The sequence below is a fragment of the Palaemon carinicauda genome, chromosome 30, assembly GCF_036898095.1.
Source record: "Palaemon carinicauda isolate YSFRI2023 chromosome 30, ASM3689809v2, whole genome shotgun sequence".
NCBI classification, from domain to species: Eukaryota; Metazoa; Arthropoda; class Malacostraca; order Decapoda; family Palaemonidae; genus Palaemon; species Palaemon carinicauda.
In genome coordinates, this window is record NC_090754.1 from 54521348 (window position 1) to 54540608 (window position 19261).

At 38.2% G+C, this 19261-nt stretch overlaps 2 protein-coding genes across 5 annotated transcripts in view; one reads left to right on the forward strand and one right to left on the reverse strand.

The window, feature by feature from the left end:
* Positions 1 to 19261, forward strand: part of LOC137623124 (testis-expressed protein 264 homolog) — a 44131-nt gene that overhangs the window by 13778 nt on the left and 11092 nt on the right. For 2 of the 4 annotated variants that reach the window (XM_068353796.1, XM_068353797.1), the window contains exon 7: positions 7992 to 8156. The exons of the other annotated variants lie outside the window; for them this stretch is intronic. In XM_068353796.1, the coding sequence (XP_068209897.1) occupies positions 7992 to 8156 (165 nt within the window). The remainder of the gene's footprint in view (positions 1 to 7991; positions 8157 to 19261) is intronic. 4 annotated transcript variants of the gene reach the window in all.
* Positions 10643 to 13367, reverse strand: LOC137623125 (uncharacterized). Its single transcript, XM_068353801.1, has 2 exons — positions 11280 to 13367; positions 10643 to 11144 (listed from the first exon to the last, which is right to left on the reverse strand). Exon 1 carries the CDS (start codon positions 13319 to 13321, stop codon positions 12362 to 12364), a length of 960 nt encoding a protein of 319 aa, XP_068209902.1. The 5' UTR covers positions 13322 to 13367; the 3' UTR covers positions 10643 to 11144; positions 11280 to 12361.

Here is a 19261-nt window from a genome sequence, read left to right on the forward strand (position 1 = left end):
ACAGAATGGACCCTCCACAAGGATGTATGCAAGAGACTTTGGGCCACCTGGGGCCAGCCAACCATAGATCTCTTCGCAACCTCGATGACCAAGAGGCTCCCAATATTTTGCTCACCAATCCCGGACCCAGCAGCAGTTCATATAGAGGCCTTTCTCCTAGATTGGTCACATCTAGATCTATATGCATTCCCTCCGTTCAAGATTGTCAACAAGGTACTGCAGAAGTTCGCCTCTCACGAAGGGACAAGGTTGACGCTAGTTGCTTCCCTCTGGCCCGCGAGAGAATGGTTCACCGAGGTACTTCGATGGCTAGTAGACGTTCCCAGAACACTTCCCCTAAGGGTGGACCTTCTACGTCAGCCACGCGTAAAGAAGGTACACCAAGGCCTCCACGCTCTTCGTCTGACTGCCTTCAGACTATCGAAAGACTCTCGAGAGCTAGAGGCTTTTCGGAGGAGGCAGCCAGAGCGATTGCTAGAGCAAGGAGAACATCCACCCTTAGAGTCTACCAATCGAAGTGGGAAATCTTCCGAAACTGGTGCAAGTCAGTATCCATATCCTCGACCAGTACCTCTGTAACTCAAATAGCTGACTTCCTCTTATATCTGAGGAAAGAACGATCTCTTTCAGCTCCCTCTATCAAGGGTTACAGAAGCATGTTGGCATCAGTCTTCCGTCACAGAGGCTTAGATCTTTCCAACAATAAAGATCTACAGGACCTCCTTAAGTCTTTTGAGACCACGAAGGAGCGTCGTTTGGTTACACCTGGTTGGAATTTAGACGTGGTACTAAGATTCCTTATGTCAGACAGGTTCGAACCGCTACAATCAGCCTCCCTGAAAGATCTCACCTTAAAGACTCTTTTCCTGGTATGCTTAGCCACAGCTAAAAGAGTCAGTGAGATTCATGCCTTCAGCAAGAACATCGGATTCTCATCCGAAACGGCTACATGTTCTACAACTTGGTTTTCTAGCCAAAAACGAGCTGCCTTCTCGGCCTTGGCCAATATCGTTCGATATTCCAAACTTATCGTATGGTTGGAAATGAACTAGAAAGAGTCTTATGCCCTGTAAGAGCTCTTAAGTTCTATTTAAAACGAACTAAACCTTTACGAGGCCCGTCTGAAGCTTTATGGTGTTCAGTTAAGAAACCATCTTTGCCTAGTCAAAGAATGCTTTATCCTATTTTATCAGACTGTTAATACGAGAAGCTCATTCCCATCTGAATAAGGAAGACCAAGCTTTGCTGAAGGTAAGGACACACGAAGTTAGAGCTGTCGCAACTTCCGTGGCCTTTAAACAAAATAGATCTCTGCAAAGTATAATCGACGCAACCTATTGAAAAAGCAAGTCAGTGTTCGCGTCTTTTTATCTTAAGAATGTCCAGTCTCTTTACGAGAACTGCTACTCTCTGGGACCATTCGTAGCAACGAGTGTAGTAGTGGGTGAGGGCTCAACCACTACAATTCCCTAATTCCATAACCTTTTTAATCTTTCTCTTGAAATGTTTTATTTTTGTTTTTGGGTTGTCCGGAAGGCTAAGAAGCCTTTCGCATCCTACTTGATTTGGCGGGTGGTCAAAGTCATTTCTTGAGAAGCGCCTAGATTAGAGGTTTTGATGAGGTCCTGTTGTATGGGTTGCAACCCTTGATACTTCAGATCCTAGGGGTCGCTCAGCATCCTAAAAGGATCGCGAGGCTCCGTAAGGAAGACGTACTTAAAAAGGCAGAGTAATTGTTCAAGTCGACTTCCTTACCAGGTACTTATTTATTTTATGTTTGTTATTTTGAATAACTGCTAAAATGAAATAAAAAATCCTTAGCTCATAATAATGTAAACAATTATTGCTGGTCTCTACCCACCCCCCTGGGTGTGAATCAGCTTATATAATCACCGGCTAAGTTTAATATTGAAAAATGTTATTTTTATAATGAAATAAATTTTTGAATATACTTACCCGGTGATTATATATTAAAGGACCCTCCCTTCCTCCCCAATAGAGACCCAGTGGACCGAGGAGAAAATTGAGTTCTGTGTTTACATTGAGTACTGAGTACCTGCACGACAGATGGCGCTGTTGAAGTACACCCCCTACCTGCATTGCGATCGCTGGCGGATTTTTAACGTAGAGTTTTCTGTCGAGCAACAGAGTTGCAGCTTATATAATCACCGGGTAAGTATATTCAAAAATTTATTTTATTATAAAAATAACATATTGCTTTTACTAAATTTCTTGCTTTTTTTCTTAGTTTAGATCATCTAAGTCTCCTTTATTCTTTGATTCGTTTGTCTTTCTTTTACCTCATCATCAACCTTATATAGCAAGTAGGTTGGTCAAGGTACCAGTCGCACATTGAGATACTACCTCTAGAGAGTTATTGGGTCCTTTAACTGGCCAGGTAGTATTACATTGTTTCCCTCTCTGGTTACGGCTTATTTTTCCTTTGCCTACACGTACAGTGATTAGTCTGGCCTATTTTTTACACATTCTTCTCTTTCCTCATACATTTGACAACACTAAGATAACCAAAAAAATTTTCTTCACTCAAGGGGTTAAGTATAGTCAATTTCTTTTAGCGATGCAGATTTGCACCGACACAGCGGTTCCCTTTTAGCTCGGAAAAGTTTCCTGATCGCTGATTGGTTGGACAAGATGATTCTAACCAATCAGCGATCAGGGAACCTTTCCGAGCTAAAAGGACACCGCTGTGAGTCGGTGCAAATCTGCCTCGATAAAAGAAATGGACTATAGTGCACTGGTATTGTTCAGTGGCTACTTTCCACTTGATAAGGGTAGAAGAAACTCTTTAGCTATTTTAAGCAGCACTTCTAGGAGAAGGACACTTCAACATCCAACCTGTTGTTCTCTAATCTTGGATAGTGCCATAGCCTCTGTACCATGGTCTTCCATTGTCTTGGGGGTAGAGTCCTCTTCCTTGAGGGTACACTTAGGCACATTATTCTGTTTCCTTATTTCTTTTCCTCACTGGGCTATTTTCCTTGTTGGAGCCTCTGGGCTTATAGCATCCTGCATTTCCAACTATAGTCCATTTCTTTTAGCGAGTCATATTTGCACCGACTCGCAGCGGTGCCCTTTTAGCTCGGAAAAGTTTCCTGGTTGCTGATTGGTTAGAATTATTTAGTCCAACCAATCAGCGATCAGGAAACTTTTCCGAGCTAAAAGGGCACCGCTGCGAGTCGGTGCAAATCTGCCTCGCTAAAAGAAATGGACTATAGGGTTGTAGCTTAGCAAGTGATAATAATAATAATAATATAGTAGTGCGGTACAGTGAACCCTCGTTTATCGCGGTAGATAGGTTCCAGACCCGGCCGCGATAGGTGAAAATCCGCGAAGTAGTGACAACATATTTACTTATTTATTTAACATGTATATTCAGACTTTTAAAACCTTCCCTTGTACGTAGTACTGTTAACAAACTACCCTTTAATGTACAGAACACTTAATGCATGTACTAACATACCCTAAACTAAAACAGGCACAAATATTAAGGGCGACTTTATATCATGCGTTTCCTAAACACGCCAAAAAGCACGATAAAAAATGGCAACCAATGTTTTGTTTACGTTTATCTCTGATTATAATGAAGAAACAAACGCATTTACACATCTGTGTACAGGTTAGTTTCTGCATCGATTATATTGATTATTTAGTACAGTATGTTGATTTGGTTATTACTAATGTTTTACTTAATTTTTCTTAGGACTTCCAAATGAAATTTTTTCTTTATGACGCCGCCTGAAACGACGGCGTCATAAAGTGCGCTCAGTAAACAAACTAAGGAATTTAACGCGCATGATGAAAGTGATAAATAATGATATTACAGTAAAAGCTTTAATAAAATATGTTATTACAAATATTATTTACTGTATCTATATAAAATCATACATACGTAGCAAAGCAGGAAAACAATCTACGAGAGAGAGAGAGAGAGAGAGAGAGGAGAGAGAGAGAGAGAGAGAGAGAGAGAGAGAGAGAGAGAGAGAGAGAGAGAGAGTTGTTTTACATACGTAAATGTAAATTTTAAACAAAAAAAAATAGCCCCATTTCATATAAAATAGATTACAAATATTTTACTTTATCATATTACAGTAGTCTGTATAATACTGTAAAGTTCAGTACAGTATGTTGTTGTTAAAGTCGTGGCGATGAAATTCTCACGAAACAAAAACACGCCATTTGAGTACAACAGCTGATTCTCTCTCTCTCTCTCTCTCTCTCTCTCTCTCTCTCTCTCTCTCTCTCTCTCTCTCTCTCTCTCTCTCTCTCTCTCTCTCTCTTCGTGTTATACAATACTTACATTTAGATGAAGAAACTAAAATTAGTTTTGTTAGTGTCAATTAAATACGAAACTAAATAATTAGGCCGAGTCTACATCCATTTCAATCATAGCTAAAAATACGGCATCCGATTTCATCAGCAAACCACTATTTTTTGGGAAATATCATTTTATTCTAGAAAATTGCCACTCTTTAAATAGATAATTGCACATTAAGAAAGCGTGTACTTTTGTTTTTAAATTTCGGGTTTGTTTTAAAAATCGAGTATTGTTGACTTCTTTTTTTTTTTACTTTTGGCTGTGATTAGATCAGCTGTCATCTAGCTGCCGCTCTTGAGTGTGTACGAATACACTAACAAAGTATCATTTATATCATTTCTTAACTTATTCAAACCGTCTACAGTATACAGTTGATATTACATAAGCACTAATGTGTTATAACCTATCAAATTTTTTTGTTTATTACATTTAAACCCCCCCCTCTCTCTCTCTCTCTCTCTCTCTCTCTCTCTCTCTCTCTCTCTCTCTCTCTCTCTCTCTCTCTCTCTCTCTCTCTCTCTCTCTCTCTCTCTCTCTCTCTCTGTGGGCTACTTTTCACTACCTCCCATTCCTTACCTCTCTCTATCTCTCTAACAAATGATATCTTTGTTGCTCCTCAAAGTTTCATTTATATTGAAAATCAATCACGATTCAATTTTCCTTACTTTCTCCAATCTCGCACCATCGGTCACATCGCGGTATTTTCGATATTTCTGGAAAATCCGCGATATATGTATATACATGGGTTATGAAAAAAATCCGCGAAGTGGTGAATCCGCGATGGTCGAACCGCGAAGTAGCGAGGGTTCACTGTAATCTTAAAAACTATGAATATGGTCTGATAGTAATAGTGGGTTTATTTTGAAACAAACTGGGCTTCTATAACATCATCTCCTCCCATTCCAGTTTTATTTCATTATGCATTAGAGTATTTGAATTTTGACTTTTATTTCTTGGTTATATTGAGATGTAAATTTGTAAATTTTGTATTTGAATTTTGACTTTATTTCCTGGTTATATTGAGATGTAAATTTGTAAATCATGATGAAAATATAGAGAAATATTTGAAGTTAGCGAATAAGTTTTTTTTTTTTTTAATGTTTTTAATATCTCATAAGGCATGTTATAATAAGGGTTTTTTATGTATGTAAATACCATAATACAGTCTTCATAAATTTGCATATACTTTATAATCTTAACCCTTTGAGTGCCATCGAACATATTTTACGTCTTGTACTGAATAGTTTTTTCTCTTATTTACACATGAAAATTTTATAGAATATTAAATTTAAAATATTGAGTCTATATATTAATGGAAAATAGATGTATTCATCTACACAATAATGAATTTTGTAAAGTTATATTTTATATAGTTTTTTTGCTAGGATGAGTTGAGTGAAATGTCCCTCCAAAAAAGGTCCTGTAGCTTGAGTGTGTATCTGTTTCGTGAAGGATTATCGCTCAAAGGGTTATTGGTATAAATTATGCCTCCGTTGAACAAATTCGTAAATGTCAGTACAGTATGGGACAACTCTTGATGTTAAAAGCCTTAAATACATATCACATTTTTTTTTTACTATAAATTTTTTTGGTTGATTTTTTCATTGTTTCAAACCGTACTGTGCATTGGTTGCCAGATGGGTTTTATGTTGAGAACCTTTTTATACTCAGAAATTATTATGTTCAGAACCTTTTTATGTTCAGAATCTTTTTATGCTCAGAATTTCATGTATATAGGAGCAATACTCGTGAAAAAATGCAAGGTATATTTTGGATTACAAGTATAAAGATTTTGTTTACGAGGACTTTATTGATCTATTGTGGTTGTAATGTTTATGTAACCCTTATAAGCCCTTGAAGCATGAAATATATTGTAGTTTTATCATTGCAATTATCCAAATATATTACAACTAATATCCATAGTTGCATTATACTTAACCCTTTTACCCCCAAAGGACGTACTGGTACGTTTCACAAAACTCATCCCTTTACCCCCATGGACGTACCGGTACGTCCTTGCAAAAAAAAAAGCTATAAAATTTTTTTTTTTCATATTTTTAATAATTTTTTGAGAAAATTCAGGCATTTTCCAAGAGAATGAGACCAACCTGACCTCTCTATGACAAAAATTAAGGCTGTTAGAGCAATTTAAAAAAGATATACTGCAAAATGTGCTGGGAAAAAAATAACCCTTTGGGGGTTAAGGGTTTGAAATTTCCAAAGAGCCTGGGGGTAAAAGGGTTAAGTTTGGTAAAATGTGGAGTAAAAGTATGTTCTAGTCTTGATATTGGTAGAGTGATGTAATATTTGTCAATGAAAATGTAATTTTGTTTATATTACCGTGCTGTACTCTGTAGCTATTTATGCTTTTTGTTGTTGTTGCTGTTGAATTTAATGTTGAAATACTAGTAGTGTGACAGTAGATGATGTTGAGATATAGAATTTACTTAGGTTCTGTAGCTAAAGTATTATTTCAGTAGTGTTACTTTAGCTGGTGCTGTTACTTTACCCGTAGCATTGTCATTTCTTCCTTATTTTTCCAAGTCTTTTCTAACTGTATACAGTACACTGTACAGCATACTAGTAGTGTGACAGTAGATGATGTTGACATATAGAATTTACTTATGTTCTGTAGCTAAAGTATTATTTCAGTAGTGTCACTATAGCCGGTGCTGTTATTTTACCCGTAGCATTGTCATTTCTTCCTTATTTTTCCAAGTCTTTTCTAACTGTATACAGTACACTGTACAGCATTTTATAACTTTTTAACAAGTACTTTTAGACGTCACCTTCTTTTCCCTTAAGAGAATGTATGTATCTTGTGTATAGTATTCGTATTCTGTATTCCTTATGAAAGACATTTCTTGACTGATAAAAGATTAGAAGCATTGTATAAATGATGTTTCAGGTATAAGGAACCAAACTCTTGACAGCAGGTGCATGAGAGGTGACAATGTGATGTGCATGAGCCCCTCTTTGTTTCTTAGGCACGCGGTTGAACGGTTAGTTGAGCCCGGTTGCCGAACCTGGTTGTCAAACAATTCGAAGAGGTGGAGTCAGTCACAAATGCATAAGGTTTGTGGACAATGAAGCCCTTGCCACAAAAGTCAGGCCAGAACAGACTCTTTTCGAACCGTTTGATGAACGTGTTCGACAACCAAATGCCCCGTTCGCACGTTCAAACGTCACTTCAAAACAACCGTTAAGCACGCAGTTGAACGGTCGAACGGTTCGTTGAACCCGGTTGCCAAACCTGCTCGTCAAATGGTTCGAAGAAGTGGAGTCAGCCACAAATACATAAGGTTCGTGGACAATGGAGCCCTTGCCACAAAAGTCAGGCCAGAACAGACTTTCTTCGAACCATTTGACAAACATGTTCGACAACCAAATACCCCTTTCATACGTTCAAACATCACTTCAAACACTTGCGACGAGCTGTTCGACCGTATAAACCCACCTTTAGTCTCGACATTGCTTATTCCTGAAGTCTCCTTGGCTACCTCGTTTCTGTGAGAATGATGTGTAGATGCTTGGTTGTTGTAAGTGCACTCGTTTTGCCCGCTGGTTCTGTACGAGTACGTGCATGGTTTGTAATTCACGTAGTGAATGTTAATTTGCTAAGGACTATTAACTCATGTGGACGTGGTGCAAACAGATTATGACTTGAATGATTCCGATTGTTCGGAGAGTTTGGAAGATGACAGTTCGAGTCCTCCAACTTTACTACCACAACCACCTGTACCACAACACACAGCATCCCACTCTGATGTACCTTCTGAGTCCTTTTTATTATCTGAACCTCCTCACGTTCCTCAAGCAGGTTAGTCTTTGTCCATCTTATGTTTTTTTTTTATATATATATTATCACTCCTTACAACATAAGACACTGTCCCCGCATGCTGCTTTTTCTTTATCCTGCCCCAATTAGCAGGAGGAGGTGAGTTTTATTGTAAGAATCTATTGTTTTCAAGCGGTTTTTAAAACATTACTATTTAGTTGATAGCTTTTGGTGTTCTCTTTATTTACCACTTATCTGTCAGTGTCCTGTCTAGCATTCTGCTGGATGATCATGTTTGTCTTAACTTGGAAATACAGTACACACTTGAAAGTTGTGAGTGCACGCACTAATACAAACCATAGTTTTACAGATGCCCTACTTGCTATTGCTCGTTCAGATTAAATAATGAATATTGAAAACTAAGTAGCAAGTTAGCTGAAGTACTTGTGTAAGGAGGGATATTATCATTATTACAAGCTAAGCTGCAACCCAAGTTGGAAAAGCAAGATGCTATAAGCTCAAGGGCTCCAACAAGGAAAAATAGCCCAGTGAAGAAAGGGAAAAGCATAAATCGATACTGTCCTGACTCGCATGAAGATGGATTCCTTTTGTAATCTGTATTTTATCAAGTTATGTATTGTTTCGAAAAAGGTCAATTCTCACTTTTTTTCCAGTTTCCTTTTATAATGTGTACTGTGCAGCATAATTCTTATAGAGAGTAGGATATACAAGAAACTTTATTTATTCCTGTAATGTATTTTTTATTTTGGACTTGTTTTGTTGGGACAATCTTATCCCGGTATAAAAGAGCAACAAGAAATCGTGTGATTAAAGATCGCTCATGAATAGCAGAGGCAAGGGACACTGATAATGCTTAGAGACTGACCATATATACTCATGATCAGCACCCAAGCTATTATTGTTATTATTATAACTTGCTAAGCTACAACCCTAGTTGTAAAAGCAGGATGCTATAAGCCTGGAAAAGCAGGATTCTATAAGCCCAAGGGCTCCAACAGGGAAAGTATCCCAGTATGGAAATAACGAAATGAACTAAAAGAGAAGTTTAAGAACAATAATAACGTTAAGGTAAATCTTTCATATATTAATGATAAAACTTCAAAACAACAAGAGAAAGGGAAACAAGATAGAATAGTGTGCCCGAGTGTACCCTCAAGCGAGAGATCTCTAACCCAAGACTGTGGAAGACCATAGTACAGAGGCTATAGCACTACCCAAGACTATAGAACAAAGTTTTGATTTTGGAGTGTCCTTCTCCTAGAAGAGCTGCTTACCATAGTTAAAGAGTTTCTTCTACCCTTACCAAGAGGACAGTAGCTAGGACCACGGAAGTTCAGGCAATGGTTGATGATTATTCCATAATCAGTATGGCCAAATGAATTTACACAGGTCTTTCAAAATAATGCAGTACATTACAATACTGTACGTTAAAATATAAACTCGGTTTTTGAGGAGATACTTACTGTTTCCTCAATTTTGATAATACCAAAATCTATGGTTTCTTTCTAAAAATATTTTTCAAGTATTTTCTGGAATGCCACCTTGATATCATGCATTTCTTGAATATTTCTATATCAATGGTACGTGAAAAAAGAAAAATCGAGTAATCTGGAATCCCACCTCGATATCATGCATTTCTTGAATATTTCTATATCAATGGGACTATGAAAAAGAAAATTTTAGTATTCTGTCAAAATGCGTTTGATAATCTATTTATTTACTAAGGCATTTCTCCCAATTATGGGGGTAGCCAACTTCAAACAAAGGAACAAAAGGTGACCCTTCCTCTCTCCGTTCCTCCCAGCCGGACGAGGGATTCAGCCGAGTTTGGCTGGTACTGCTAGTACTTGATAATGAATAATAAAATAAAAATGAAGAATAGCAAAATTAAAAAGTTTTAAAGCAGCTGATAAGGATTTAATAGACTGAAAATGTAGCTTACTAGTGAAACGAAAAGGTAATTGCAACACTAGAGCCAATTCCTTAGTGGACTTAAACCTGATGAACAGAAGCATTAAAGGCTTCTAAAGTATCACATTTCTTTTACTAATAAAAAATGGTGAAGTATAGTATAGTATTTGCCTATTTATGCAGTAGTTGCTTAGCTCTCAACACCCTCTTGGGGTCTCTTTATGCCATTGGCAGAGTATTGTTACTCCTAGGGACATAAGTGTTTACATACTGTACTCTGACCATGGAGAGTCCAGTGAAGATATGTCTGCCTCGTAATAGGTATATACAAATGATTGAAAGATAATCTTTGTGACATTACTTTTCACTTTGCATAACATTGAATTGGAAGTTATAACAATTCTACCCTTCAAATATCTATTTAGTATTACCATAAACAGCTTTTAATGCAATAGTATACCAAGTTGTGGCGGGATGTTTAAAAAACAAGCCCCACACCCTTGAATCACTCTAACAGACAATTATCTCCACAACACAAACTTTCCCCTTACTTTATCAACTGGACTCTTGGACAAAAGGACAAACAAAACAAAACATAACCTTAAAACTATATATTTCTTACAAACTATAATAAATCAAACCAAACCATCCCAAAAAACTTTAAACTCATCAAAACTTAACACTTTAAACTAGAATCACCAGCATCAAAAACTTTACACTATATATACCATAAACCCCATCCAAATTAACGCAAAAAAAACCTAACAAACTTAAATCTAAACCGCACACCAACTCAAAATATATGTTTATAAATATTGCGACACCAGCACTGACGCCACACACAAGCCGAACTGTCTTTTCACGGCAAACTACCACTATATGGTAAACAGGAGTCTCTCTCTCTATGCCATATCGGCCTCAACACCTTGAGTCACAGGTGCCAGTATCATCATCATCATCATCAATCCAAATACACAGGCCAGGTCGTCAACAGTTGAGCAGTCAAATGAGCAGTACAAACAAAATCTTAATACAGGCCAGGTCATCAACAATAAATCCACTTTCAAAATTCGGTCTCTCCAAAGGAGGAATCGCAGCCTGCCAAAATAAAAAAGAAAAACACTTACGAACACTTCTAGCTAACTGAACTATCGCACTATAATCAAGATAAATAATAAATTGTTCCTATCATTCACAATCACGACAAGCAAAGATAAACAAAACTGTACTTACTTTGAAAATCAAAAAACACTTCCACGCTGGTCGAAAAAATATATATATAATCCAGCTCTCACACAACTGCCTTATGCTGCAGTCAAATAAAAAAGCATTCGCTCCGAAACATTCACCACTGTCGTAACCTAACTAAAACATGTAAACAAACAATCTCATTTATACCAACAGTCTTCCTCACCACAAACGATCGTTACACTAACTACTTTCGCTCGCTAACACAATATCTCTCTCTCTCTCTCTCTCTCTCTCTCTCTCTCTCTCTCTCTCTCTCTCTCTCTCTCTCTCTCTCTCTCTCTCTCACACACAGGATTTGGCAAAACAAAAATAAAAATAAAGCAAAAATAAATCCTCCACATTCCTCCCCCCTTACTTTGCCAAATCCTTCTCACACAACACTTACATTATTTTTTTCATAACCCAGTCGCAGTCGGGAACGGGACCTCTACTCCGAGTAACTGGGCCTCCATATACTCTCTCATTCACTTCTTCCTTATCACAATCATTCGCTACATTAACACTATTCCTATCTAAATCCCTATCATCTAATATATCATGTACAATCATATCTACCTCGTTCTCATCTGGCCCTATAATTACACTCATTTCTGTAAACAGTTCATCCATTTCATCAAAAACATTCTCAACTTTAGTAAAAGATTCATTCATACTACTAATCATTCTCCTATCTCTCACTCTCGCATTCGTCATCCTTTCTTTTACATCACCTAAGGAAAAGCCACACACACTATAGGTATCATTCATACTCAGCCATGATTCATCTGTATTAACACATTTATCTTCCATACACACTTGCACATTTACACCCTTGTCATACTTATTTCTATTCTCACTTTTACTTATAAAATTTCCCCTTTTTTCATCCTTACTTAAAACTTTCAAACGCCTCTTTTTCCTATATTCAACTAACACTAATTGTTTATTTTCCAGCCCTAACTTTTCATGCATACTAGATTCATACTTGCTCATTTCTAACCAATTACTCATCCCATTCTCACAAACATTGATCCTATTCCTTCCACACACACAGGAGGACTCACCCAGCTGAACCCTCTCACAATCTAGTTTCCCGAACATCCTGGCTGACTTAATCCCTTCTTCCTACATACTCTAGCTACATGCCCATCTGCACCACATTCAGTACACTTACCCCGCGGCTCCTTGCACATTCTAGCATAATGCCCATCCTTACCACAATTACCACAAATTACATTCATATGATTACTACGACATCCACTCGCTATGTGCCCTGTCATACCACACCGATAACATTTTACCCCTTTCTCTTTCGTGCACTCGCTAATTCTATGCCCTACCTCACCACATCCAAAACAAGCACCAAGAGCCCATCTACATTCATTCTTCTTATGTCCTACTTTCCCACATCTATAACACTTCTCTTCACGGATACAACTACCTGACCTATCTTGCGGCGCACTAGCACTCCTATCCCTCCAAACCTGATTCCCTTGCCTAAACCCTTCATTTGTCCTTACAGGTATTCCCACATTACTCGCCCTAACACTCCTATCTACTACATAATCAGCTACCCTCATTGGTCCTCTCAAAATTGCGTCCTTATAACTACCAAATTCTATTACACTTTCTTCCATTCCAGTTCTTACACTCACAGATTTACTTTCTTTCATGCACCTATCTAACTCATAATCCTCAACTATCTCTAGTATATCATCCCATGTCAATCTCTCTTGCGTCCGCCTCATTTTCTCTTTGCGTTTCAAATTAATAAATTCACACACATTCTCAGGTACTGTTGCCAAAAACTTCCTCATTAACTCCTTATTTTCATTTATACCTTCATCCCCATACTTCTTCCTAGCTAAAGTTTCCAACCTACATACGTACATTGATATAGCTTCTCCTGCATTCATCCTTGCCTCATCAAAATCATTTTTACGCTTATACTTAACACTCCCTTTCATACGTTTTACCTGCTCAATTATTCTCGTTTTCACACTTTCATAATCAACGTCCCCTACACTCATTATCACTCCATACATCGTCAACAAATACCCAGTCAAATATTCTCCTAACTCCCTAGCCCAAACTCTTTTACTATCACCATACTTATCCTGACAATACCTCTCATACTCCTTGAAAAAATCATTTACATCCCTACTGCTATGCTCATTGAACCTTTCACACCGAGGTACCTCTCTCATAAACACAGTCTTACACACATCACGTTCATTCTCACTGCTATCATCACTGTCTACTCCCTTGTTACCTTCTTCCTCATTCGAATATAATGAATCCACTTCCACACTTAAATTCCTATCCTTAACCATTCCCTTCTTACCCTTTTTCTTACTTACCACTTTCACCCATTCACGATCGTCCTTGCTATCAGCCTGATACTTTTTCTTCTCTTTCTTCACATCACTTTTACCTTTCCTTTCATCTTTCCTCTCCCCTTTCTGTTCATCCTTACTATGCCTAATTCCCTTATCTTCAATATCACCATCACTATTACTACTATCACTATCACTTCCTTTCCCATTATCACCTACCTTAACCTTCTCTTTCACTACCAACCCATTACCCGAAGCTGAGGACACTCCTCCGACTGCACCTTCACCCATTATAGTTTTCATCATCCCCATGACTTGCCCCATCATATCTTCCATTCGTTTCTCCATTCGTTCTTCATTCTCTCGCATCCTCATCTCAACACATTCTTCCACTCTCTCTACTGTCCCCTTTAATTCCCTAAGCTCCTTCTGCATCGCCGCATTCTCCCAGTTCAACCTCTCATTCTCTATTAGCAACCTCTCCTCACGCTCCTTACTCAGCCGCAATTCCTCCTTCAGTAACTTGTTCTGCTCTTCCATTTTTCATCAACCTTAATCCTAAATTCTTAACCTAATTCCGTCCTTCGTCCAACAGTCCAGCTTCTATCCCACCTCAGCAGTCCCTGTTCGGGCGCCAAAATAATGTGGCGGGATGTTTAAAAAACAAGCCCCACACCCTTGAATCACTCTAACAGACAATTATCTCCACAACACAAACTTTCCCCTTACTTTATCAACTGGACTCTTGGACAAAAGGACAAACAAAACAAAACATAACCTTAAAACTATATATTTCTTACAAACTATAATAAATCAAACCAAACCATCCCAAAAAACTTTAAACTCATCAAAACTTAACACTTTAAACTAGAATCACCAGCATCAAAAACTTTACACTATATATACCATAAACCCCATCCAAATTAACGCAAAAAAAACCTAACAAACTTAAATCTAAACCGCACACCAACTCAAAATATATGTTTATAAATATTGCGACACCAGCACTGACGCCACACACAAGCCGAACTGTCTTTTCACGGCAAACTACCACTATATGGTAAACAGGAGTCTCTCTCTCTATGCCATATCGGCCTCAACACCTTGAGTCACAGGTGCCAGTATCATCATCATCATCATCAATCCAAATACACAGGCCAGGTCGTCAACAGTTGAGCAGTCAAATGAGCAGTACAAACAAAATCTTAATACAGGCCAGGTCATCAACAATAAATCCACTTTCAAAATTCGGTCTCTCCAAAGGAGGAATCGCAGCCTGCCAAAATAAAAAAGAAAAACACTTACGAACACTTCTAGCTAACTGAACTATCGCACTATAATCAAGATAAATAATAAATTGTTCCTATCATTCACAATCACGACAAGCAAAGATAAACAAAACTGTACTTACTTTGAAAATCAAAAAACACTTCCACGCTGGTCGAAAAAATATATATATAATCCAGCTCTCACACAACTGCCTTATGCTGCAGTCAAATAAAAAAGCATTCGCTCCGAAACATTCACCACTGTCGTAACCTAACTAAAACATGTAAACAAACAATCTCATTTATACCAACAGTCTTCCTCACCACAAACGATCGTTACACTAACTACTTTCGCTCGCTAACACAATATCTCTCTCTCTCTCTCTCTCTCTCTCTCTCTCTCTCTCTCTCTCTCTCTCTCTCTCTCTCTCTCTCTCTCACACACAGGATTTGGCAAAACAAAAATAAAAATAAAGCAAAAATAAATCCTCCACAAAGTCATAAATAAAACATAAATATGATGCAATGAAATATAATGAGTGTTGTGTAACTTCCATGATGAAATGGAAGTAGCTGAAATGGCTTCTTTCTGAAGTCATTTTAAAACTTCTACTACTCCAGTGGTCATTTTTCACAAATTGCTGGCTTCCTAGCCCCTGGAACTAATTTTAAAATCTCTTTTGTTCAAGTACAGATTCCCTTGATTATCCGTAGTGTCATCTGTTGCGGCTAAATTGTGGTCTTTGCTGGGTATGGCAAGGATTAAAGGGATTTGTTATGAATTGTCTTGTCAGGAATGAATTGGTGCTGTCAGGATCTTCCTGCCATTTTGTACTGCAGCAGCCAGACTTTTTTACTCAATGTGAGACACGATGCAGAGGGAAATAGGTATTTGAAGGAAATCTTTGAAGTGTAATTTGCCCAAGAGCACAATTACAGTATGTTGTATCTCTCAAGTTCTGATCCTGTAGATTCAGAAATAAATGTGTTATGTAAAGAAATTAGAAACTAAAGGTAACGTAACATAGTCTTGCAGGGAAATTTATTTAACTATAAACCATCAGAATTTAAAGGCTCAACCAAAAAAATTATATTGATATCGCTTATTTTGGACAGTGACATAACAAAGTGTAATACAGTAGTGTGTTGCAGACAGAGGTAAGCAACCACTTAAAATGTTTTCTCTTTTTCTGAGGTGATATATAAACCATGTTTAAACTGAGTGACTAGTATGTTCCCTGAATATCTACTTTTCCATGTGAAAAAATGTATTACTTTGACTGTCATACAGTATTGCAAGTTCTGGAGGATGGTCAAGTGTTTCAAGTTGTAAGATGAGATGTGAGATTTCTGTTTGGTGTGGTGTACATGTTTTTTACCAACAGTTACTTCATTTGCCACTTAAACCTTTTACCCCCAAAGGACGTACTGGTACGTTTCACAAAACTCATCCCTTTACCCCCATGGACGTACCGGTACGTCCTTGCAAAAAATTCTATAAAAAAATTTTTTCATATTATTGATAATTTTTTTGAGAAAATTCAGGCATTTTCCAAGAGAATGAGACCAACCTGGCCTCTCTATGACAAAAATTAAGGCTGTTAGATCAATTTTAAAAAAATATACTGCAAAATGTGCTGGGGGAAAAAATAACCCCTTGGGGGTTAAGGGTTGGAAATTTCCAAAGAGCCTGGGGGTAAAAGGGTTAAATATTCTTTTTTCTGATGGAGAATTTTCAGCTATTTCAATTTGACCCTTAGTTTTCAATTGCCCTCATTGTAATCCCAAAACAAAATAAAGCACAATATAAAAGAACCCCAGAAGAAACATAAGATGAATAGCAATCAAAAGTAAATTCCTGCATAATGCAGCTCTGGCTCTTGAGATGATACAAAGAGTTAAGTATGATAAGTATTGTTTTCCAAGAGAACTTCATTACCCATTATTTTATGTAGAAATATTTTCTAATGGTTACTGTAAAGTAAAGGAGAGACTTTAGAGAGGAAGATCTGTAACAATGGTCTTGTACTACTTTTTTTCATGTAGAATATTGTAATTTACTCTACATCCTGTACACTTGTGCTAGTCACTGTGTGGTGATATATTGATTTTTCAATATTAAACTTAGCCGGTGATTATATAAGCTGCAACTCTGTTGCTCGACAGAAAACTACGTTAAAAATCCGCCTGCGATCGCAATGCAGGTAGGGGGTGTACTTCAACAGCGCCATCTGTCGTGCAGGTACTCAGTACTCAATGTAAACACAGAACTCAATTTTCTCTCTGTCGGGCTACCGGCAAGACCTACTAATTCGCTGTTACTAACTGGATTTGTTTTCACAACTATTTGGTGAAGTACACTATTCTAGTTTTGAGCTTTCGCTATGCAGGTGTTTTATCTTCATCTCAAAACTTGAACTCGTTTTGGATAGATTTAATTATGGTGACAAAGAGAGTATGGACTCTCTTTCACTTTTAAATGGCCGACCCTTCCCTTAGACGGAAGTGTGTTTAGGTTTTTAGTAATTTTGCTTAACACGTTATAGATCTATATATTTTATATCTCTCCGCCTTTATTAGGCCTCTTCGATTAACTTTCCATTTATTATAAACATATAAAATTAAATTTTTATGTTTTGTTTATATGCGACCTTTCCTGATAGTAGGCGGTCCTAACTTGGAACCGAAGTTAATCAACGTTGAGCCCGTTATATCGTATTTAGCCTTTAAAGAATTTAAAACTTTTTAAATTTAATGTTTTATGAAAGAATTTCTTTGATAGTCTTCGTACTGTTTTCAAAGATGAACTAACGTTTAGTTTTTTAGACTACGCAGTTGTTGACGTTCAGGACGTTCAACATGCGCTCTATCGTTACGATAGAGAGAGAGTGTATCACGGTTTCACTTTGCAGTAGGAGTAAATCGATTCTGACGTTTTGTTCATTCTTTCTTAGCTTAAATGTTTTAAATTCTAAATTAAAGGAACTTTTTATTTGGAAAACCTTTCAGTTTTTTCCTTTAGTCAAATAACATGTTTTTTTGACGATATATAATTGGGCTCTTCTCTTAGGTGCGAAATCAAGAGAGAAAGAGAGAGAGAGATAGAGACGGAGGGAGAGAGAGGAGAGAAAACGTTCCGTTCAAGCGGGTAACGTTGTTCTCGTGTTACTCTCGTCCCTAGTCTCTGTACGGGGAGGAAGGTAAAACGTTTCTAGGGTTTTATTCTTGTCCCCAGGCTATGTGCGGTGAGAGATTGTAAACGTAGTTTATTTGAACTAGTGTTTAGTCTCTTTCCCAGCCACTGAATTTTTTATCTTTATATATGTTTTCTGTTTTTTGCTAGTATTAATGAGCTGCATTATACGACTGATTTCGCAATTACTACCTTTTAATGAAGGGTAGAATTGCGTGTTTCAGGTAGAAATCAGTAAAAGTTTCGATTTCAGTGAAATAAGTGCAAAACAGAAAATCGATAAAGTGATATGCGCAAAGTGTTACAGTGTTGCGTCCGAGGGTTCGTCTGTTCGTGCCTGTCGTTCACCTAGTCCGGGACCTCTTGCAAGCTCCCAAGCCCAGGGGAGAAGTAATGTCGAACGACTTATGGGTTCGAGAGGCCTTGATCAACGAACAGACGTTTTTCCCTCCGTGGTTTCGGGCGTATCTACCCAAGATCGCCCCACCCACACAAAGACGAGAGAGCCCATTTATTTCTCGTCTGCGGAAGAGGTTTCTCGTAAGAAACCATGGACCAAGGTCTCGCGGCTTATTAAGCGCAAGTCGGTCCCTTCCGCGCAAGTCCAACGGCCTAGTTGTAGCCACTGGGTCAGTTCGGACTCGCTGCAGTCTTCCGACGACTGCTCACCTCCTAGAGAGGCAAAGCGGTACCGCATCAGGCAGTCACACCGTCTGTTGCCGCACCTGCTCTTGTAGACCCTAAGTGGTCTTTGCTGCAGACCATGCAGTCTCAGTTAACGTCATTGATGCAGGACTTTCGTGCGGAGAAGGTTGACACCAACCTCTAGCCTACAACCAACCACGGTTGTGCGTCCTATGGACGCTGAGGCGACCTTCTGCCGCACTCCAGCTGAGAGAGTCCCGCCACCCATGCGTTCCAGTGTACCCTGCCAGCCGCATGTTGACGTTCAGCGACGCACGGAACCTTCCGTTGACGTTCGCGAGGTACAACAACAGTCTAAGTTGTTTTGTTTTGACGCGGTGCGTCAACCTCCGCATTCTAGAGTTGTTTTGACTGCTCAGTCTAGACAGTCAAAGCAGTCTCGAGTGGACACTGTAACTGGTGCAAGTCAGTATCCGTATCCTCGACCAGTACCCCTGTAACTCAAATAGCTGACTTCCTCTTATATTTGAGGAAAGAACGATC